The sequence below is a fragment of the Terrapene carolina genome, unplaced genomic scaffold (assembly GCF_002925995.2).
Source record: "Terrapene carolina triunguis isolate 2854851 unplaced genomic scaffold, T_m_triunguis-2.0 Scaffold192, whole genome shotgun sequence".
In the NCBI taxonomy this organism is placed as follows: domain Eukaryota; kingdom Metazoa; phylum Chordata; order Testudines; family Emydidae; genus Terrapene; species Terrapene triunguis.
Genome location: NW_020664543.1, coordinates 19,939,942 through 19,964,027, shown reverse-complemented (window position 1 = coordinate 19,964,027; position 24,086 = coordinate 19,939,942). Strand labels below are relative to the sequence as shown.

General features: G+C 43.6%; 1 protein-coding gene across 1 annotated transcript in view; it reads left to right on the top strand.

Moving 5' to 3' along the window:
• METRNL (meteorin like, glial cell differentiation regulator) overlaps positions 1 to 19,345 on the top strand; it is a 32,815-nt gene extending 13,470 nt beyond the window's left edge. Inside the window, exons 3-4 of the mRNA XM_024217611.3 lie at positions 17,582 to 17,641; positions 18,415 to 19,345. Of these exons, the coding sequence (XP_024073379.2) occupies positions 17,582 to 17,641; positions 18,415 to 18,731 (377 nt within the window). The 3' untranslated portion in view covers positions 18,732 to 19,345. The remainder of the gene's footprint in view (positions 1 to 17,581; positions 17,642 to 18,414) is intronic.
• The last annotated feature ends 4,741 nt before the right edge of the window (positions 19,346 to 24,086 follow it).

The following is a 24,086-nucleotide window of genomic DNA, read 5'->3' as shown; positions in this document are numbered from 1 at the left end:
GACTACATTAGAAAGGATTTTCCAGTATAGCTATACTGACAAAGCTTCCTAATGGAGATGCAGCCTATACCAGCAAAAGGATTTCTGTGACTGTTATAACTCCTTCTACATTAGGGCTTTTGCTGGCACAGCAGTGTCAGTTAGGCCATAGGACTTTTTTCCCCTCCATACTCCTAACTGACATTGCTATGCTGGCCAACATTTTTAAGTATAGTAAAACTAAATTTTCTACCATAACAACATCATACATTCAGTTTGTAAAAGCACGGAGGTCTATTTAGGACATTTTACTTCTCAGGACCCTGATTTTTAGTAAATAATCCAAAGTAAGAAATTACAGTGATAAAATGTATAGAACTTACTTATCTTGGATCTTTTTTGGGGGGGAGAGGGGGAATTGAGGTATTTTCAGCTGAAAAAAAATTGCTATTACAGCTGTCGAGTAAGGACCAGGTTTGGATTCACTTACTCATGTTGAGAAGCACCTCACTTAAACTATTAGTGTCTAGCACAATGTCAGCTGTATAGTCAAACTTGAATAAGGAAGTGTTTACCACTTCACATAACACAAGAACCAGGGGAGGTTACCCAATAAAATTAGTGGGAAGCAGGTTTAAAACAAACAAAAGGAAGTACTGCTTCACACAAGACACAGTCAACCTGTGAAACTCATAGGATGCCATAGGATGTTGTGTTGGCCAGAAGTATAACTGGGTTGAAAAAAGAATTAGTTAAGTTCATGGACGATAGCTCCATGAATGGCTATTAGCCAAAATAGACAGGGACGCAACCCCATGCTCTGGGTTTCCTAAGTCTCTGGCTGCCAGATGCTGGGACTGGAAAACAGGATGGGTCACTTGATAATTGCCCTGTTCTGTTCATTCTTTCTGAAGCATCTGGCATTGGCCACTGTTGGAAGACAGGATACTTGGCTAGATGGATGATTGGTTTGACCCAGTGTGATCACTGCTTGTTTGTATGTTATGTTCTTGTAACTTGATTGCTGGAGTTCACTGAAAATATTCATGTGACTGAGAGTTCTGTGCTACCGAAGTCAAACTTTAACAGAAATGTTCTTTATCTTGATGACATCTATCCATTATAATGCAGGTTCTGCTACCCATTTTATGAGTTTCCTTTATTAATGCCCGGTGGCTAGCTGAGAATGTTTATAGATAACTGAGGTGCAACACTCAAATGTTTAAAAAAAAAATTGGATAAATCCAGTTTTCTAATTGAGAACAATATCCAGCTACTTCCTGTAAGCTGTTAATTCACTGGCTCGAGCTGGTAGAAAGTGTTGGTACAGTGCAAATATTTAGAAGCTTTCTTAACTCCGAGTCAGCTATTTCCTGTGCCTCCCTTGAGCACTATAAGGGGTACAACAAGACCCTAGAAGTGGGTCACCCTTCCACCCTAGCATTATGAAAATGCTAATAGCCTTCAGTTACTGCAGCACCCTAGGGCACATCTTCACTGGCAACGTTAAAGCGCTGCCAACATGGCTTGTATAGTTGTGGCACTCTAAAAAACCCACCTCCACGAGGGGCATAGCTCCCAGTGCAAGGGGCGAAGCTCCCAGCACTGGTGCACTGTCTATACTGGCAGGTTATAGCGCTGAAACTTGCAGCGCTCAGGGGGGTGTTTTTTCACACCCCTGAGTGAAAAAGTTGCAGTGCTGTAAAGTGCCAGTGTAGACAAGCCCCGACTCTGGTCTATATTTGGGAGCAATCGTGCCTTCTGCCTCTTGAACTAGTGGTGTTGCTGATTCTCATTGCCTAAAAGGGCAGGTGCATTTTGCATTGTTCACTGCCTAGCAGTTGGCGGTGAAGCAACATTGCTCTGTTGGGCATTAATCCTGCAAACACTTAGGGATGTGAGTAACTTTAGGCTGTATTTCTCATGTGCATAAGAATTTGTGGGATCAGAGTATTGGCGTTGGATTACTTTCCCATCCACAGTGTGCGCACTCATTGGCTATATTGGCAAAAGAGGTGGTGGAAATGAGCACAGCTCCCAGAGCATTTTAACTAAAAGCTCAGTGATCTATGCATTTTACAGGTCCTGGCTTCTGAGTCACTGTCATCATTGAGAACCATTGGTGAGGAAAGTTATGGGGACTTCTCTTTAATTTCCAGTAGGGCTGTCGATTAGTTGCAGTTAACTCACACGATTAACTCAAAAAAATGAATCGCGATTAATTGCACTGTTAAACAATAGAATACCAGTTGAAATTTATTAAATATTTTTGGATGTTTTTCTACATTTTCAAATATATTGATTTCTGTTACAACACAGAATACAAAGTGTACAGTGCACACTTTATATTGTTGTTTTTGATTACAGATATTTGCACTGTAAAAATTATAAAAAGAAATAGTATTTTTCAATTCACCTCATACAAGTACTGTAGTGCAATCTCTTTATTGGGAAAGTGTAACTTACAAATGTAGATTTTGTTTTGTTACATAACTGCACTCAAAAACAAAACAATGTAAAACTTTAGAGCCTACAAGTCCACTCAGTCCTACTTCTTGTTCAGCCAATTGCTAAGACAAACAAGTTTGTTTACATTTACGGGACATAATGCTGCCTGCTTCTTATTTACAGTGTCCCATGAAGGTGAGAACAGACGTTCGCATGGCACTTTTGTAGCTGGCATTGCAAGGTATTTACGTGCCAGATATGCTAAACATTCGTATGCTCCTTCATGCTTCAGCCACCATTCCAGAAGACATGCTTCCATGCTGATGTTGCTCGTTAAAAAAAATAGTGCGTTAATTAAATCTGTGACACAATTCTCCGCCAAGGAGTTCAATGTCTTTTGTTCTGTTTTACCCGCATTCTGCCATATATTTCATGTTATAGCAGTCTCGGATGATGACCCAGCACACGTTGTTCATTTTAAGAGCACTTTCACAGCAGATTTGACAAAACGCAAAGAAGGTACCAATGTGAGATTTCTAAAAATAGCTACAGCACTCAACCGCAGGTTTAAGAATCTGAAGTGCCTTCCAAAATCTGAGAGGGATGAGGCTTGGAGCATGCTTTCAGAAGTCTTAAAAGAGCAACACTCCGATGCGGAAACTACAGAACCCGAACCACCAAAAAAAAGGAAAATCAACCTGCTGGTGGCATCTGACTCAGATGATGAAAATGAACATACGTCAGTCCGCTCTGCTTTGGATCGTTATCGAGCAAAACCCGTCATCAGCATGGATGCATATCATCTAGAATGGTGGTTTGAAGCATGAAGGGACATGTGAATCTTTAGCGCATCTGGCATGTAAATATCTTGTGATGCCGGCTACAACAGTGCCATGCGAACGCCTGTTCTCACTTTCAGGTGATATTGTAAACAAGAAGTGGGCAACATTATCTCCTGTAAATTGTAACCAAACTTGTTTGTCTGAGCGATTGACTGAAGTAGGACTGAGTGGACTTGTAGGCTCTAAAGTTTTACATTGTTTTGTTTTGAATGCAGTTTTTTTTTATATAATTCTAAATTTGTAAGTTCAATTTTCATAATAAAGAGATTCCACTACAGTTCTTGTATTAGATGAATTGAAAAATACTATTTCTTTTTTTACTGTGAAAATATTTGTAATCAAAAATAAATATAAAGTGAGCTCTGTACACTTTGTATTCTGTGTTGTAATTGAAATCAATATATTTGAAAATGTAGAAAACATTCCAAAATGTTTAAATAAATGTTATTCTATTATTGCTTAAGAGCGTGATTAATCGCGATTAATTTTTTTAATCGCTTGACAGCCCTAATTTCCAGTGAACATCAGAAGCTTATGAAGCTACCATGATAGGTCCAATAGAAATATGTTCTGGAATTCAGTAGGTTAGCAACCAAATCCTTTGGTGGGATTTCCTAGCTCTCCGCACAGGATTAATTCCAGTTAGGAATCATTCATATTTCAAAGCATTCACTATTGTAAATCAATCATTTCTTTTCTTTTCTTTTAATTATTATTTCTTCTTTCCTAGAATCATCTGTTTGTCAGATCTGTTAATTTTTACTAAATAATCCTCAGAATAGAAGCATTAAAAAAAATTCTCTGTCTGTGGGATTAAGGCCATGTCTACGCTAGCACGTTTACAGCTGCACCGATGCAGCGGCGCCCTGAGATTGCTCGTGTAGCTAGCTATGTTGGCAGGAGAGCATCTTCTGCCGACATAGCGCTGTGCATGCTACCACTTAGGCCAGTGAAACTTATGTCGTTCAGGGGTGTGTTTTTTTTGTCCACCCCCCATCTCTGAGCAACGTAAGTGGTAGTGTAGACATGGCCTCAGGTTTGCCAAGAAAAAAGAACCACTTGCTGTGGTCCATTTGTGTCCACACAAAGCAGTGGAATATGTTTCATAGCACTTCATCAGCCAGTATTCATTTGTTGATTGCATAATTGGCTTCAAACAAAGAAAGCTGCATTTCAAGCCAAACCAAGGCTACACCCAGAAACAATTGCTTGTGAGTGAGCTGCCTCCAGCTGTGAGGCTTTTGAGGCAGATTTTCTGATAAGAGTAATAGGTTATTAGGAAAACAAAATTGTGCTTTCTTCCCTTTGTTCATGCCCTTCGCAGACATACTCTTAAATAAAACTAGTTTTTGTTACCTGTGCCCAAAAGATGAGATCCACCAGCCAGATGCAAATTAATGGCTAAAGAATGAAGCAAAATCCAATACCACATACTTTAAAAAAAAAAAAAAAAAGTCAAACAAAAATTGAAAGATGGAGGATTTAGTGTGAGCTGCAGTGAAGCTGTTGTTACTGGCAAGCATCTAGTTTGGCTTGATTGGTCATTTGTAAAGTACATGCTCATCTAAGCAGGGAAGCTACAATGGGATTAGATTTGAGAATCCAGAAACTTGTTTGAACCAAATTTCCAGAGTCACATAAATGGGACAAATTTGCAGTAGTTGACAGTGATGGTGAGATTGAATGCACAAGAACCCCTTGCTGAGAACTGATCTCCCCCAAAGTAGTGGTAACATATACAATCTTAAACTATTTAAACTGGGCGGTGGGGAGGAAAGCTTGCAAGGCCTGAGTGAAAGGTAGAAAACGGAACGTTGTTTGCATCAACACCTTTAAAACTTTGGAGAGGAGACCCTGGGTTTCAAAAAGGACTGTTCTGTAACATTTTTTATTAACAAAGTTCCATAGAATGCTTCACCCCATTACCTGCTTTCATGTTTCCTGAGTAATATATAGGGAATTTGGTACTGGATCCCCTTTCTTCTTTACTCCCTGTACTCCAGTGTAGTATACAGCTGTGGCTGCCCTTTGATGTCGCCAGCGCAATACAGTCTGCTTCTTCAGTGAGCGGAGGAGGTGACAATAGAGTTGTAATGATAAATACACAGCTGCGGGGGAGAGGGTAGAAGAAAATAGCTTATTTTTGCTAGACTCACCATGAATGTACTTAACTTATTTCTCAACTCAGTGGGCAGTCAAAACCAATAAGCAATCAGGTATATTATGCAGGCAGCTGGGGTTCTGTTTGCTCTGACCCTTATGCATAGCAGAAGATAGCCCCACAAACAGATTTGCGATCCAGCGGAGTTGCTTGGCAGTCTCTAATAATGCTCCTTGCTTGCTCTGCAAAACTGTTTAGTTTGCTAATTCCTGAGGCTGTAGTAAAAGAAAGGAATGGTGATGGGGGGTGGGGAGGGGGATTGCATTCCTCCCCCCCCCCCGGAAGGAACTCTGTTACTACTGAAATGTGGGCCAGGTTTTCACATGTGGGGACCTGGTTTTAATAAATTGCAGTGTAGAAAACCTCTTATGCTTTAATCTGCTACATTATTTACAGTAAACACAAAATATACAATGTAATACAGTACAAATACTTGGAATTTGTTTAGGGCCTGACTTTCACTGCCTTAAACCTTCCAGAGTCACAGTTTATACCCATATTGCCCAGGTGTAAATGCCTGTAAGTGGTGCAAGGTAGCATGGAAAGTCTAGCCCATCTGGCTCAGAAGCATGATCTTATTACACAGAAGAATCCTGTATTGTTTTCCAGTATATGAATCTGTCAAGCCCTGCAATCAGAAATGAGCACGTAACTTTGAACGGGAAAATAAATGTGGCCGTCAAGACCAATGATGTTTCAGAAAATGTCTTAAAAATTAGTTGTTGGTTTTTGTTTTTGTTTTTATAATTCCATACACAGACCCCAGAGTTCTCCCTCACATAGAGGAATTCCACTGCTAGAAATAGGACTTAAAAAGGGCTCTTATGTCTTTTTTTTTTTTTTTTAAAGGCTCACTTAATCTTTGATCTTTCACTACCTCACTTTCAGGTTTAACTTTAACCAGCTTCTTGTCAATTAATTTCATTCCACTCAGATCCATGCTGCATATGGGGGACAGGAGGGTGGTTGAAAAATTCCTGGCAAGCATCCAAATTGTGTTAATAGGTACCAGCTCTCTTATTTTTTTATTATACTGATACCAGAGAGCAACGGGGAAATTCTGAAACTAGAGCAGAGCATCTGATTTACCGTATAGTTTCATTAACACAGGAGCATGAAATGGGCGACCTATTGGGGAACGTCTACCCTACAGAGCCTATACTAGCATAGCTATGATGGCATAGGTCCTAGTGTAGATGCAGCCTATCCTGACAAATGGAGTTTTTCAGTTGATGTAGGAACACCCCTCTCCTGAAACAGCATTAGCTGTGTCGACAAAAGCCCTCTTCCATACACATACCTGCATTTACACTGAGGGTATTGTTGTCATAGGTGTTTCAGTCAGAGCTGTGTTTTTTTCACAGCCCTGACCAATGTAGCTACGCCGATATACCTTGGAAGTGTAGACCAACCCTTAGTCATATCCTGTCAACTGTAGATTAACATCCTATATGAGGATTTCTTTCTTTAAAAAAATATTTTATGCATAATTTCATGTTCCCCTCAGCCTGTAGCTAGCACATCATTCAGGGAAACTGAAACGTGAAAAGTATTGCTACTACCAAGACGTTCCAACACCTACTCATTAGGGGAGGGAAGTGGCTGAATCATCAATTTCTGCTGAATTTAATCTTGTTTTAAAATAAGTTTTCCAGTCCTTCTAATGATAAAGATAACTTTGTGAGCTGTCTTCCTGAGTCTGCAGCCACAATGCTCCAATGCCACTGATACTGCTCATGGCTATTTTATGCAGCAAGGAAGAGCAAAGTTAATACTCTGGTCAGTTTCACTATTACTGTTCAGAAATCTGTAGAACAGACAAGATCTGTGTCCATATCACACTGCTGCTGCTCAGGGAAGATAAGAGTAGTGGTGGAGCTTGTTATAGGAAAGCAAGAAAGAAAACTGGATGCTATGCTATGGGCAGAATGTTCCTTTTCCCTTCCAGCAGCTAAAAAATGGAGGAGCTTCAAATGTCTCAGAGTCTTACTAGCCAGAGGCTGATATAAAAGATGGAATTGCTCATTTGGGTTCAGGGGTAACACTCTGTAGAAGTCCCAGCACCCTTCTGTTTTCCAGTATCAGGGGGTAGCCGTGTTAGTCTGTATCCACAAAAACTACAAGGAGTCCGGTGGCACCGTAAAGACTATCAGATTTTGCCCAAATAAATGTTAGTCTTTAAGGTGCCACCGGACTCCTTGTTCCTTCTGTTTTCCAGCAGCTGGAAGATTAGCTGGGCTGCTCAGCAGGGCACTGCCTGTGTATCTCACTGGTGGTGGGAGCACCCCCTCTTCAATTTGTATAGACCTCAGTCAAGTACTGCCTTTTGACTGGTAAAAGCTACAAGCTCTGTCCATTCAATTGGTAGATGCCTGGGCTGCTCTAGGTCACTTGTGTGGAGATGATGCTTTTGCAAGGGGGCAGCTGCTATGCACAGGGGAGCAGAGAGGCTTGAACTGTGGGAAAAATAAACTTTTTTTTTTTTATGGCTTCATATCAGTGTTTTGTGTACATACAGATGCAACAATTCCCACCAGCTTGGTTCACTCTCTTTAATGGAGTTGTGGGGAAAAGCAGAGAAATAACTGTTGAAGATTTGCCTCTACAGCAAAATGAAACAAAATAGTATCGGTTTTGTGGAAAAAAGCTTCTGCTAAGTCCTGCCCTCTGGGGTAGGAACAATGCAAGGGATTTAGCTAAAAATTCAGTCTGCACAAGTGATTTTAAGCACAGAAAAATATTCATTATGTGCAGCCAGCTCTCCTCCAAAGGGCTCATTGCAGGCAGGTTTAATAGGAGTTACAGGAATGGTGGTGGTGCAACGGCTGAGGCGCAAGAGTGCTGATCTGAATGAGTGCCCCTGCTGTAGTTCAGCCTGGCTGAGGCAGGAAAGCCCTGCCCTTGCTTGGCTGAGTCAGGCCTGCCTGGGTCTGAGGCTGGCGCACAGCACAGCCCCTGCTCTTTGAAGGTTCCCCCGGGAATAGGTGGGCAGAGAGGAACAGGGAATGAGTCGAGTTTCGTCTCTGCCCTCCTTCCCTGGTGTGTGTACAATCTCTTGATGTGGGTGTGTACAACCCCTTGCTCAGGGCTGAGCCTGAAGGTACAATTTAGCCCTATACAAAGCTGCTTGAATAAAAGAGCTGTTCTGCATTTTCTAAATAAATGCATGTTTGTGCATCTAGCTGGCCTTTGATCTGTTTTAATGGAGTGAGTGCTGTGGCTATGAACAGCAGAATGAGGTTAGCTTGCCAATTTTAAAAATAAATACTACTGAAGATTCATAGTTTCTTCTGCCAAGTGAAGTTTCATTTTGAAAATGATGTTTAAAAACCAGGCTCATCTAACACTAAATCCCTTTGTCAGGAACTGTTGATGTAAACCTGCTTCTTCAGTATTTAGAACTTTAATGCTCTCTTGGAAGAAGTTTCTATTAAAAGTTAAATTCCGATTTAGGAGCTCGCATGGATTTTATATTTCTCAGAGTGCAGAGGTCATTGTGTCTCCAACAATAAGGTTTAGATTGTGCTCCCCCAACCCCTTCTCTCTTTACCGGGAAGGAAGTGGAATGAACTCAGGCCTCTGGGCACAATCCATGACACAGCATCTTAAAGTCTGAATTTCATTAAATGTATTTGCAGGTTAAATTACTCTTGGAAAATTAAATACCATAGTTCCAGTCCCTGCCTAAGGCTTGTAGATTTCTGTATGTTGAACTGAACATTGAAAGCGAGCTAAGCCAGGGAACCAGAGCTGATTTTTTTAACCTTGTCTTGCTGTACTTTTGTTGTTATAGAAGATAAGTGCCCTCACTTTCATTCTGTTAATGCAAGGCTAGATATTGTCTTATTTTGCTTGTTTGGCAGTGATCCCTTTGTGTAGACAGCATTCTGGAACCGTAACACCCAAGTTTCAGCAAAAGGCTCATTTGTAGGCTCTTTATGTATGCTTTAGTGCAGGGGTGGGCAAACTACGGCCCGGGGGCCACATCCGGCCCCTCCGACGTTTTAATCCGGCCCTCGAGCTCCTGCTGGGGAGCGGGGTCCGGGGCTTGCCACGCTCCATGTGTTCCATGGCTCCACGCAGCTCCCAGAAGCAGCAGCATGTCCCCCCTCCGGCTCCTACTTGTAGGGGAAGCCAGGAAGGTCCACACACTGCCCCTGCCCCAAGTGCTGCCCCTGCAGCTTCCATTGGCCGGCAACCGCAGCCAATGGGAGCTGCAGGGGCAGCGTCTGCAGATGGGGCACTGCGCAGAGCTGCCTGGCTGCGCCTCCGTGTAGGAGCTGGAGGGGGGACATGCCACTGCTTCTGGGAGCTGCTTGAAGTAAGTGCCGCTTGGAGCCTGCACCCCGACCCCCTCCAGTGCTCCAATTCCCTGCCCCAGCCCTGATCCCCCTCCCGCCCTCCGAACCCCTTGGTCCCACCCTCCTGCATCCCAGAGCTCACACCCCCAGACGGAGCCCTCACTCCCTCCCGCACTCCAACCCCCAATTTTGTGAACATTCATGGCCCGTCATACAATTTCCATATCCAGATGTGGCCCTTGGGCCAAAAAGTTTACCCACTCCTGCTTTAGTGTCATGATTGACAAGATTCAGGCCCCAACCATTGGTTCATTGACCTGCTATGTGTGCCAACTATTAGATTATCATAGGCCAGCTGTAGAAGGGAGGCATAGTGTTTAGTATCCTCACTCATGATCTTTGTTCTGGGCTGCCATTTATATCCGCTCTGAGGTTACCTGTTCTGTTCAGCTTCGCCCTGCTTAATGACACTAATACCTCCCAACAAAGACTGTGAGCTGAATTTATCCCACATGTGACTCCATCAACTGCAGTACAGTTCTGTATGCAAGAGTTTTTCCCAGTATGTCAAGTGCATGATTCTTCTCTTCTGCTGGTCAAAGAAGCAAAGTCATTCTCAAACCTGCATCCTGATGTTATTTAGCTGAGCACATGTTCCGCTGCGGTATGTTTGTTATACAGTTTGGAACTTTCATACTAAAACATTAGTATAGGAAAGTTGCAGTGGTTGCAGAGTCATGTAATACTATCCAAATAAGAGACAGGAAAATGCCATAAAGCAAGGAAATGAGGAGATGCTCCTTTGTGTCATGTGGTCAGGAGTCATTAACTTCCGCCACAGCTGTAGAGAAGCTCTCTGCATTAGACCTCCATATTTTCTCCATCATGTGATTGAAATGTGATTTTTTTTTTTTTTTTTGTGGCTGGAGGTATTGTCTATAGTGCAGGTGGCTTGGATGTAGTTCTGTTGACATGAGGTCACAGCTAGCCTGTTTGCGTCAGATTTAAGATGACTGTCCTTTCACAATTCAGGTCCAGGTGCATGGATGACATTTCAGACTGCATTTTGTGATGGGGTCAGGCAGGTCTTAGAATCCAGATCCAGAACGCTGATGGGAGGAGAAGAGTTGAAGGCTTATCTAGAGCAGCACTTCAGATTTCTGTGATAAGTGATGCAGATTTCCCCTCCTTGTGTGGTCCTGCTCCACCACCCCTCAAGCTACATGGTGGGTGTTAGAGCTCCCCAAACTGAATGAAAGGTAGGTGGTGTACTGGTTGATGCAGGCACAGTCATAGTCTGGTAAATGGAACACTTGTCCAGAAACCTCAGCTACCACTGGTGCAGAATAGTGGCTTTTTGGACTGAAGTTCATTTCCTGGGGAGATGTTGAACTCTTCCAAAAGGAAGCCCAAGAAGGCCTTGGGAAAATTAACTTATAAGGAAGGGCCTGCTCTGACTCGAGGCAGCAAGAGTGGGATTGGGCCATGGAATAGGAATATTTTGTTTCTCAAATACTCCACCACCAGCAGAATCATTGGGACAAAACTCATTTTGCTGAATCTTAAGTAGAAATGACTCCGTGAGAAATGCATATTAATCAGTGGCCACATCTGTGCATTTTAAAATTAAGTTTAGATCACAGGAATCATTGATGATTAATATTTTGAAGCAGTTTGTTCCATGTGAATTTGGTGCTGTCATTCCCTGGAGACTGAAGCCCTCTGGTGGGGCCCCAAAATAAGCACAGTGCGTATTACTGCTGTGCAGAATTGCACTGACCCTTACCTGGAAGGAACACCGCTAGGAGTATAAGGGACAGTTCAATCTCCCGGGCCCCTTCAGTCCTTGCTCTGTCGGCTGAGACTGCCAACAAGGGGGGGCAGTTGTGACCGTGTTTTCCTGGGCTGAGCTTAACTAGTAGGTATTATTAGGAATCATGTTTATTGTGGTAGCACATAAGGACCAACAAAGAATGGGACCCCATTGTGCTAGGTACTTCACAAACATAGAGCAGAGAAGTCCCTACCCTGAAGAGTTTGTGAACTAAATAGACCAGACAGACACAAGATGGGGAAACAGGCTGTTAACACAAAAGCAGAGTGATGACCAGTGTGATGCCAGCAAATGTTTGGTTAGTTCCATAGTTTTTTGGGGGTCTGTATTTAGTTAGGAGGGATAAGAGCTTCAACCAGGCTCAGGTTTTCCCAATGGGTTTTAAAGTTAAAGCTAGTGTTCATCTGATTTATAAATAATCCTTTGAAGGATTGTAATATGAGAGAATGGCATCTTCTCTGGGGAATGGGAAGTACAAACAAACCACCGTTGCCCCCCCCCCCCCCCCTGCAGTCACGCACTCCTACTTCTTGAAACCAAAGGATATGCCTCAGTAAAGTGGTTTTCTGCAAACACTTTGCATTAAGACTTTCTATTTCTGCCTAAAGGGGAACCCTGTCTGCCTGCTGTTTACCAGCAGGGTTCTTGTACATTTCAACATGTAGGCTGATGGTAATAGGGCAGAGGGATGGCAGGAGGTGGGCTCAGTAAACCAGACATCTTGGGCTTGTTGAGGGGATGTCTCATGAGAAGCTGGAATTTTTCACTACTGGACACCTGGCCTTGGCAAGATGTTTAAAGATGCATGGTTGGACAAAAATACAAGTGTGGCTGAAGATTCTGCTTATTCATGGTGGTTTGGAAATTCCTGACATCGGACTGATTTTGCCTCTTGTGTAGTTATTTGCCTCTATATTGAAGGGGTATGAAACAGACATTCTGATCTGGTAGCATTTGACACCTACTTTGCCCAGCTGTAAACAATGAGTTATGGTGCAAGGCATGGGAGAGTCGAGATGGCTGAGGATAGTTACTTATAAAACTTACGGTACATTATTGTAGGTAACATGGGTTGTATGTGTTCTGAAGGGCCAGTGTGAGGATTCTGGAGGGAAGCAGGTTATTAGGGATTTCATCTTAAAATGTAATCTCTTCTGAACCATCTCCTCCCTCAATTTCAGGTGGTAGCAGCAGCTCACATATGGCCACATGCATTTTGGAACTGTGCTACACGTCGGGGAAGAGGGTCAGCCTCAGCTGTAGATTTGGAAGATCCCAAAAGCTGGCTTTGGGATTCATCTAGGTTGTTCCCCAGCACCTGCCCTTGACTCTTTGGCTCCCTAAATGGTGGGAACACCAGTTCTTTATCACAAGATGGTGTATTAAAATTGCACTTTTAATCTAGTCTCTGTGTCGAATGATATCTCTTCCAAACCCATTCATCTTTACTTCCTTTCCAGCACATGCTGTTGGGAAGCCCTTTGAGCTTAGAAACACCAAGCAGTGATCACCTGGATTTGCAGTTTATTAGCAGTCTCTCTCTACCCCTGTCTATTTCCTCTCTTCCCCCCCCCACCCCGCCCCGTTCTCCCCATGGGAAGGACAGAGAGACAGGTTCAACAAGTCTGCTGGCCAACAAGTGCAATCTATTGTTAGTATCACCATGTCCTCCTCAGTAACATCAGGTTCAGAGGGCAAATCGCTCAAAGCAGCTGGGACATGACTGCTAGCTTGTGAGGAATGATGTAATTACATCCCCCTCTGCAGTGAATTGAATAGAGAGGCCTTCAGAGGCACTGGCTGGGGGGGCTACCTCAGGTTACTTCAGGTCAGGATACTGTCAAAATCCATCAGAGGAATTCCCAATAGATTTGGCAGCCGACATGCACAATGCAGGCATTATGCCATGAGCGCTATAGTTGAGTTACAGGCATCTGGGCTTTGGAGGGAACTAATAAAATGTTGCTTTTTTCTTCTGCTGCTGCATGAATTAAGGCTTGTTGAATTAATGAGTTTTAAAAAATCAAACTGGTTGAAGTTTGGGGTTTCTTTTGTCTCTAGTTCCGATAGCTCAGTGTTGAAAGTGAGAGAACCTGGTAAGCCACAAAACTTAGTCAGCAAGCAGGGGATGCAATGTGGAGTGTGGGGAGAATATCGTCCTGCTGTGAATTTGATGCTCTTCTCTAATAACGGTGCAGGTTTCTTCATAAAATAACTTCAATCAGCTCCTAATTCTCCTGGGACAAAATAAATGTTTAACATTTTTGAAGTAAATAAATATGCTGTCCGCATTGTAGGATGGGGCCAGGGTGTGCATGGCATTCTGGCCTTGGATGGAGAAAACATATCCAGCCAACAGCCTGGATCAGATGTTAAGTACTGTAATCTGTGTAAATCAGCGCTAATTTAACACATCGTATGTGTTATACCAGGGGTGGGCAAACTTTTTGGCCCGAGGGCCACATCTGGGTATTGAAATTGTATGGCGGGCCATGAATGCTCATGAAATTGGAGTTGGGGTGCAGGAGGGGGTGAGGGCTCTGGCTGGGGTTGTGGGGTGGGGCCAGAAATAATGAGTTCAGGATGCGGGAGGGGGCTCTGGCTGGGGGTGCGGGCTCTGGGGTGGGGCTGGGAATGAGGTGTTTGGGGTGCAGGAGGGTGCTCTGGGCTGCGATCGAGGGGTTTGGAGGGTGAGAGGGGGATCAGGGCTGGGGCAGGGGAGCACAGGGGGGGTGGCTCAGGGATGCAGGATCCGGGGGGCGCTTACCTCAAGCGGCTCCCAGAAGCAGCTGTATGTCCACCCTCTAGCTCCTACATGGAGGTGCGGCCAGGTGGCTCTGCTGTGCACAGCCCCATCCACAGGCTTCGCCCCTGCAGCTCCCATTGGCCACAGTTCCCGGCCAATGGGAGCTGCGAGGGCAGCGCTTGGGGCAGGGGCAGAGTGCCAAGCGGAGCCTGCTGGCTGCCCCTATGCATAGGAGCCAGAGCGGGGACATGCTGCTGCTTCCAGGAGCTGCGCAGAGTGGCCCCCAACCCTGCTTCCTAGCTGGAGCAGGGCAAGCCCTAGATCCCGCTCCCCAGCGGGATCTCGAGGGCCGGATTAAATTGGGTGGCGGGCCATAGTTTGCCCACCCCTGTGTTATACCATAATAAAGCACATGTTTTTAAAAAATCCCTGGGATTTGTTGCTCTTCATGAGACTGTATAAAATTGAACTTTCCATTTTAATGACTTTGAATGTATTCTGCCTTTTATGGTCAGTTGGCCTCAGAAAGGATCAGCATTTATCTCTCCCCACCCTCACCCACTCATGCACACTCATTGCACAGTATACTTGGTGGTCTGAATGCAAGTGACAAAAGGATGGTAGGGATACTGTGAAGGGAGGTGTTCTAGAATATGCTTTGTGTTGCCACCATTGGAGGTGCTGCAAGTAGTTCTGAATGTGCTTCAGCACCACTAAACTACTATGAGTCAGCTTGGAACTGGAAAGGACTTCTGAGTAATGGTTTAGTGGGAGGTGTACTAAGCACTCCATTTTGACCTAGAATCAGAGGCGGATTAGGGGTTTGTGGGGCCCCTGGGCCAGAGCAAGTGGGGGCCCCTCCCCATCCCTTCCGCCTGCAGTCCTCCTGCCCCATCCCCCGTGTTCCTGCTGGGAAATGGGGTCGGGGCATGGGGCCTTGTCCGGCGCCCCAATTGTCCCAGTGGCTAATCCGCCACTGCCTAGAATTTGAAAGGAAAAAGTTAATATAATGCTCTCACTCTAGGATCCATGTTTCTGAAAGCCCACTGTTATAGGGACCTGGTTCCATATTTCAAATATACTAACAAATGTCCTTATCTGTTCTCTACCATTAGACTATTAAAATGAAAAGAACCTTTAATGTATCATTTGCTTTTCAGGTCTAATGCTGTTATTTGTATTGCACTCTGTTTTGAGAACTAAAATGGGCTGGTTGTTCTCATGTGCAGATATTTTGTTTGGGTTTGTAAGAGCTACAGAGAGATAACTGGATCTAAACACACAACTGTTTTCATTGACATTTTAAAAAATCATCAGAGCTTTTCCATTATTAGGTTTTACAAAATCTAATACAAGAAAATGTGTTTTTTTTGGTCTGGACTTCCTAACTTTGTCACATGCACTGAATTGGGGCCATAGAGGACTGTGTAAGTTCCATTAAAATCAACGGAATTAAAGTACGTGCATAAGTGCTTTGCTAAATCAGCCTATGTTAGTTTTGCTAGCTATCAGAAGGTTTGGAAATTTGGTCTGGATACCAATCAAAAGAAATTGTGTTAGAAATCTCCCATTCAAGCTTTCTTGTGAGACTTCAACTATTTCTTGGTTCTGGCTGGGTTCGGTACAGTGCTTCCAAACTTGACTGAAAAGTGGAATGGTATAAAATAGCACAAAAATGCTGGGTAAGGGAAAGTGTGTGTGTGGGTTTGATTGTTTTAATTGTAATCCTCAGAAGTTCTGTTTTGGTTCATGTCTTTGGGTAAAGGTTCAGGTCAGGGCCATTTTATCAAAACCACTTTGCCTATTTTCTTAGTCTGTAGCTCTCAAGAATTTCACAGCCTGTTTTGAGTTATTCTCTCAAATCTCTCCTGCCCAGAAATGTGCATTTTGTGTTCCAGTTAATCCTATTAAGCTGTGTATTACATGATGTATTAATCATCTGACTGGTAGTAGTAATTATTCTCTTTGGATCACTGCTTTGATGGGACCTTTGAAAACAAGACAGATTTGCTGTGTCTTATGTTGAAGAACGGTTATGCTGTCTAAAATAAAAAGGATAAAAGTTAAGCATTGAGGAAATAGCTAAGCTAAGGAGCCTTGTTCATATTTGTCTAAATTTACCTCTTAGTGCAATGGATGAATTTGCTATCAGGGTTGAAAGTTGGCAAATCTGCTTATTCAGTGTTTCAGATGATGATTTTGGGTGACTTTAATTTGCCTTAATCTCGGATTGTCTGATCAACTAAATTTTGCTTTTTAACACTTAGCCTTGTCCCCATTGTGTGATCTCCATTTAGCTGTTTTAGCAGTTGTGATAATCCACAGAGAATAGCACAGTTGATATTTTTTCATTTTTCTTATTCAAGTGCAACCTTAAGATAATATCAAGCAACAAGAACATGCTCTGATCCTCAAGCATTCAACAAACAGACTTAATTAGTATTGCTAGATAGTGTAGACCCTGATAGTAAGCAAATTCCTTCACTCAATAGGGTATTATAGAAACATCTGTACTGCTACTACAGTACCTTCTCTTCAGAAGTAGCTGGCTGAGTACACATTCTTGCATTGATTAGATTAGTGTAGATACCCAGATATTTCTAGCAGTACAGGAAATGGTCTTTGTACTACTTGAGTTTTAACAGATATGGGCTTGAGTTTCCATTCTGTCTTGATGTCCTCAAACATATGCTCCCTTCCCCCAACACACTGGATCTTTATCTGTTGTTAGGCTAAATGGCTTGAGAAGTAACTCAACTACACTTATATAAATTATAGAAAGGAAGTTTTGCCCTAATAGTTTAAATCCAATGTGATCTTCAAAGCTTTTACAAGGGCTTTGAATTCTACAATGGATCATACTATAAACATACCCATAATAAATTGCATCTGCACATATATATGTATTGTATAAACCCTCTTTAATTGTGTAGGCATAAAAAAATATATATAAAAAAACATGCCTGTATACTTAAAGAGGGTTTCTACAGTACATATAATACATACACAGTATAATCACTATATAGTGAATCTCTTAAAAATTCCTCCTGGAATATACATTAATCTTAAAGGTCTGATCCTGCAAGGTGCTGAGCAGTGAGCACAGTCAGTTGCCATTGGCTTCAGTTGGGTTGTTGAGCATTCTCAGCCAGTTGGGTTACTGGACCTCGAGTGTTTAGTCATTTGAATGCAAGCCACTTGTTTACTAACACAAACAATCCCACAACTTGTCTTCCAGTCTCTCATTATTTCTGCCCCCTTTCTTTCTAGCTCCCTGCCGTCCCTGCAGTGATACAGAAGTCCTCTTGGCTGTCTGCACTAGTGATTTTGGTGAGTTTTTTTTTTCTTCTCTGCTGCTGCTCCCCCATTCTCTCCCCCTTACTATGGTGTTTGCTGGATTTGGCTACAGAAACCGCCGCAAACAATGATTAAATTTAAACACCAAATTGCAACAAACAGGGAACTTTCACCGGTTTCTGTAAACAAACTGTGGGCAAGGGACACACAAAGAACCAAGAGAGAACATTTTTATGGGAGGAGACATGAAGGGCCTCAATTAAAGCCATTGTACTTGGCTAGCTCTTTCTATCGAGGACAAAGAGAGACCTAGCAACAATAATAGAGGTAGAAGTTCAAAGGTTTCTTGGGGGCATGCAATAGGATTTTCCCCTTGATGTCCTAAAATGGGCCACTAACAAAAGACCAAAGCTGTTTTCTTGTCAGATTTCTGAAGGGGGAAGTTAATGTTCAGCTAATAGTTGTAATGGCAGCAACAAGCAAAATGTATAGACCAAGAGAAACACGACTATTCTGAACATGCTTTTGACTGTGGTGTAACTTTTTTCTTATAATTATTACATTACTATTTTTAATGCAACTTTCTCATGCTTGAATTTAAAGTAATAGAAGCAAGTGGGCCTGTGTAGTCCAGGAGATGGGCTGCAAAGCTTATAAATATCCCTCTTAGTCATTTGAACTTACTGGGTCACATTCAGAGGTGATGTAAGTGGATATATCACTCCTGCTTATTTCTGCGCTGAACTTGGATCCAAGCCTCCAAAGCAGTTTCATGTAACCCTCCCTTTATTTTGTTTGTGTCCTAGTTGTCAGGGGTTCCATCCAAGATGTAACAAATGAGGCAGAGCAGCAAGAATCTGTAATAGATATCCACGCGAACAAACTCTACAGGCAGAAGAGCAAAGTCTTTCAGCCCACAGAGGAAAATGGGAGCTGGCGGGGACAAATAAAGACCCCACTGGAATGTGGGGTGAGACCAGGAGATGGAGACTTCCTCTTCACGGGACGCATGCAATTTGGGGAGGCCAGGTTAGGCTGTGCCCCTCGTTTTAAAGACTTCCAAAGGATGTACAAAGAGGCAAAGGACAAAGGGCTAAATCCATGTGAAATTGGCCCAGACTGACGCCCCCTATTTGGCTGAAGATTGCTCTTAGCGCTTGGCCGGAACTAATTCCTGGCCCTGGTGAACGTTCTGAACAAAACGGTAATTAACTAAAAGCATGGAGAAATCTGGTGTGCAGAGTGAGAGCCACGCGGAACGTGTCCATGGAAGCAACAGAGGTACGAGCTCAGAAGGCTGCCAAGCAACCAAGGCTGGATTTTTAACCCATCTTGTCCCTATGAACTAAGTTATTATATTTTTTTAGCAATTTCCTTAGGAAAACAAGCAAACAGAAAACTCCAATGTCTTAAAAAACCCCAATGAAAACCAACCTGCCTTTGTATCTTTTTAATACTAATGTTTAAAATGTCTTAAGCTGATGTAGCATTTGGTATGGCGTATTCTGTATAAATGGTTGAGAATGTGATAGAACATGGTAAAATCATCTTAACATTGATGCTTTGTAAAAAGCTTGGTGTACAATTCGAAGATGTTTCTTATGACAGAAATTTATGGAGCCAAATTCATCTTCTTTTTTATTTGAAAGAATGTACAATCACCGCCTGCAATTTTTCGTTCAGGCTGGCGAATAGTTTCCATTCCAGAGAAATAAAGGTCCCTGGATTTGACCCACATTGTTACGACTTTTATTCTCCTTCTCCATAATTGTAGCCTCCATAGTTCCAGATGTGCATGTGGATCAAGCATCCATATGCTATAGATTACTGCTTGCGTATTTTGTGGCTGCTGAAGCCCAAGTGCCTATGTGGGGTTGGGAACTGCAGTGGTTTTCAAAGGGGGAGTAGGATCTATTTTTGGAGATTTCTTAAAGAAACATATCCCAGGCAAGAAGCTTTGAATGACTCTTGCTTTCACCCTTGGTAGGTCACTTGGGAAACCAGTCCAAAACAAGTATTTCCTCCACCTGGGGCACGTTCCAGCTGTAGGCAAACTGGGCAGCTGCCCAGGTCAGGGATTCTGCCTAGAGTGGCAGAGGCAGTGAGGCCAAGCCTGAGTGGTACTTGACCCACTCATGATAGAGGAGGCAGGTGGGCCAAACCTGAGGGAGTGGCGCTACAACCTGGAGCTTCCCCCATCCTGCCACCCCTTCTGCCATAACTACTGAACCATCAGAAGGCTCATCACGTTCCTCCAGAAACCCCTCCATTCTAGGGTATAGCAGGGGGGCAGCACGATGAAGTTTTGTCTAGGGCAGCAGATTGTCTTGAGTGGCCTCTGCCCCCTCTCCACTCTTTCCATTCTCTAGGAGCCTCAACTGGTCTGTGGTAGCTCTCTCTGACATGGGCACTTTCACCTGAAGATGTGTCGCCAAGGCAGGTTCATCCCCTCCTATTCAATTTCACCTGGAAAATAAAACCCTTTTAAAATGAACAAGAGGTTGGTTCCTTTGCAGTGAGGTGGTGTCTGAATGACAATACGGTAGCTCTCTCTGAAGCAGCGATGACATTCCACATAACCTGTTGCTACATATCTGCTTCAACTCTTTTTTTCTGGTGCTGCCACTTTGGGGGTGCGTAGCTGTTATTTGTGTTCCAACGCCAATATTTCCCATTACCACCATCTCTCTTCCACTAATGCTTCCATGAGTAAACCTTCCATTAAGAGATAATCCTTCCTCCCACCCTGTCTTGCGAATCTCCTTTACCTCCATTTTAACTAGGGGAACTATTCCCTAAGGTTTAGCTTTGCCCCTTTGCATGTAAGTTGGGTTAGCTGCCAAGATTGGACATGTTTACAGTGGGCAATAGTGATTCTCTCCCCCTCCCCCCCCCTTGAGGTTCTAAAATAGGCCACTATTGTTATGGAAAAGTCCTGTAGGGTTTAATAGGAATGAAGTCATTGGGGTTCTATTGAAATTATTGGCCAGGGTATGGAGGGGATTCTGGGAAAGGAAATCCCCACTAGGATCCTCTTGCAGAGATCTCCCCATGTCACAGGCTTTGTCTCCCTTTACCTGTTGAGAAAGCCATGGGGCCCACCCCACAACTCACACTTGGAAGACCCCAGCAAGAGATCCTCTGGAGGCTGTGGCTAGTCACACAAAGGCCCTGTACCTCTTCACAGGCTCTGGCGGTAGACAGTCTTACCTGCTTGGCTGTATGAGACCTGCACTGATCCCTGCATGTGGGGGTCCCAGGCAGTGAAGAAAAAAAAAATAGTTCTGTGCTGTTACCTTTTTCTAACATATCTGTGAGCTTGAGGGAGGGCAGGGGATGATGTGCTGATCAGCCTAACCCATCTCTTCCCCCTCCTCCAGTACAGATGCTGGATCATGTGGATGAGTCTCTACACAGTGCCTGAAGGTGAAATAGTGTTGAAAAGGGCAGCTGAGCCTCACCCCGTTTCCACATATGGGTGGGGGTTCCTCTCCAGGTACAGATTGACGGAGGTTTGATCTAATCCACAGAATATATGGAATATCCTTTCCATAGTTCTTAACCTATAAAATTCTACAGTGGGATAATCATTCTCTACTAAATCCTGCAGGATATTTCACAAACTCTATAGAAAGTCTATCCCTTTCTATTCATTTCTGTGGGGTTTTTCCAGAAGGGTAACAAAAAGTCAATAGATTTTTTTATGGCAGCTTGTTAGAGAGAGAAAATTGGATCGAATGTTCAGCCAGCATTTGTAAGAACAGCAACAATAAATAAACTCTCTATACCAAAGCATGGAGACTTTATTATTCAAAACATGGCTTTGGCTGTGGTTTAATTTTTGCAACCAATCCCCTGCATTTCCCTCTTCCTCCCACTACAATGCTTGGAATTAAGCCCAGATTGTTCCCTTTCTCTACCCTTGCACTTCATTCCTCAAGCTGGGAGCATAGGGGGCAGAGTGCGTCACCTCTTGATATTGCAGCTCTGCTATCAGCTGAGTTAAAACATCTTAGTGCATTCTCCGGAAAGCTCCTTGCACCTTCTGCTACTGACAGGTGTCAAGGGAAATCACAGCGCTCCCTGCCCCTGCTGCTGTGCTGTGCCTCACCTCTCCTGCAAACTGCTGACACACTTTGTTAGAAAAAGCCTTTTGAGTTGGCACATGCTCATCACACTACTGGGAGTTGCTTTACTGAAATTACAAGGGAGTGAAGGGAGTGGTTGAATGAGCAATAATTTAGTACAAAGCCCAGCTCTTTGGGAGTAACACCTTTCTATGCAAAGTTTTGGTCTTAAACCCAGGTTAGACGGCCAGTCATGCTGCAGCCTTTCCAGCATACCATGTGTAATTGCAGCCTGCTCCACCTGCAGGTTGGCCTGCTGCCACTTACATACGTATATAGGCGGGTGTAATAGGTATGGATTCTCTTCAGTGAAGGCTGAGTAAAGGTTTTTTTGGGAGGAGTCCACTCACAAACTGAAATTACAGTTCTAATGTTCTTACCATTTAGGTTCTGAATCTGCTGAGTTAACCCCCATTAGGCCAAATTGTAATGTAGAGAGGTACATTTGTTGCCACCTAATGGGGATGATTTGGACGAAGATGATCCAGGTTATTAGATCAACATGGACAAATTAGGTAGTTGCAAAGTATTTTTTTCCAACCAGTATATTTTGCTGGAGAAGACACAGGGCCCCTTGTTACCTAGACCTCGTACAGTAACGAATCAATTGGGCATGGTGATGCAGTAAAGTGGTGATCATGGGGTTAATTGGGTTACCCAGAGTACTTGGGGATGGAGCCATGCTGCACCCCTCCCCTACTTCCTGTTTTATCAGGGGGAGTTTTCCCACCAGCTCAGTTTGTTGTGAGGCAGCTGAAGAGAGCAGCGAGTTCCTCAGCCTCAGTCCTGTGAGTAAAGGGTTATTTTTGTTGCACTGAGTGGGCCCCTAAAACAGTCCATTGCTGCTGTCCGAAGTGAAGCATGGGGGGAGGGAGGAGCATGCGGGGTCTCCGTGCCCCCCAGATTTGCTGCTTGGCTTGTACTGAGTATGCTCAGTGACGCTGCTGAAGCTGGTTGCCTGTCTCTCTTCCCTCTCCCCTCCCCCCCCCCCCCTTATTGGCAGGCCCAGATCATCCCTGGCTGCTTTCCCAGTAATAAATGAATGGTGAATGTGAGTTTCTTTGCTGAGAGCCTTCTAGCTTGATGGCACTCACAATATATAAGACTAGTGGGGGGGGGGGGGCGGTTGTGCATTTGCATCTTAACTCTGGGACCTACATTTAAATCATGGTTCAGGTTGCAAGTGAAAATTAAGTCAATGGCTTCCCTCACAGTTCCTGATTTTTATCCTCAAAGGGGTGTGGTGAGGAGGTGTGACGCTCCCCAGGGGAACCAGGGTTGTGAGGCATCTCATTACCACCTGCTCCTAGTGGGGAGTGGCTTTGTCTGTGCCTGCTGCAGATCAGCTCCCTGAAACCACAAGCACTGGCTTCCAGGCCTCACTCTCTCTTTGCAAAACCCCTGAGTCCTCAGAGCATGGCCTGTTGTGTCCAGACCGTTATCCACCGAACACTCACAGAACTACCAGGCCTGCTGTTCCCAAAGGAACAGTGCACACTAGCTTGTAAGATCCAGCTCAGGACCAGCCCTTTGCTTAATACCACAGCACTGAGATATGTCTAGTGAAAACAAGAATATGTTTATTATCAAAGATTCAAGATGCAAGCAATAGTGAGTAAGAATATTGGAACCAAATGGTTACATATAAAACAAAATTGTAACATTCTCTCTAGAGACTAAACTAACAGGTTAACCTCCTGTCTAAAGAAGTTTTATCTTACCCAACATTCTCCTCAGTGTTTTCAACCAAGCCTGACTGAGACCACTTTTTCATGAGGTAAAAGCCCTCTCCTTTTATTCCCTCAGTTGGGTGGGGGGGGGGGGAGAGAGAGAGAGGCTGGATGCCTTCTCTGCCCCTAGATATAGTCCAGCAAATCTTTGAAGTGTTCCCTCCAGAGAGGGTTATTCCCTCCACTTGCTTCTTCCTGTTAAGTTTTTTTTCTCTGAAGTTCTCTGCAATCCTTCATCTTCATTCAGCTCAGATTGATGATAAGCAGCCCATTGTGAATGAGACAATGCTCCGTTTACATGTGAACAGATAGATGAATAAATATCTCATATGACAGAAAACCTGTTTTTTGCCTTGGCAAGGGACTAGAACCTACAGACTGAAAACATATTTTCTGTATATACACATAGCTCCTTACATAGTCTTTGTACATAAATTGTATGACGATTATGGTGACCAGAGTGACACCAGCTTTTATTTAAGATCTCACATGACATTGGTGAACAAGAATGTACGCACCAGACCCGTGAGAGGCTGTAACCCTCTACAGCCCTTTGCCAGTTGTCACTGAGGATCTGGGGGGTCACAGGAGCCTATTACCCAATATAGTAAAACTCTAGAC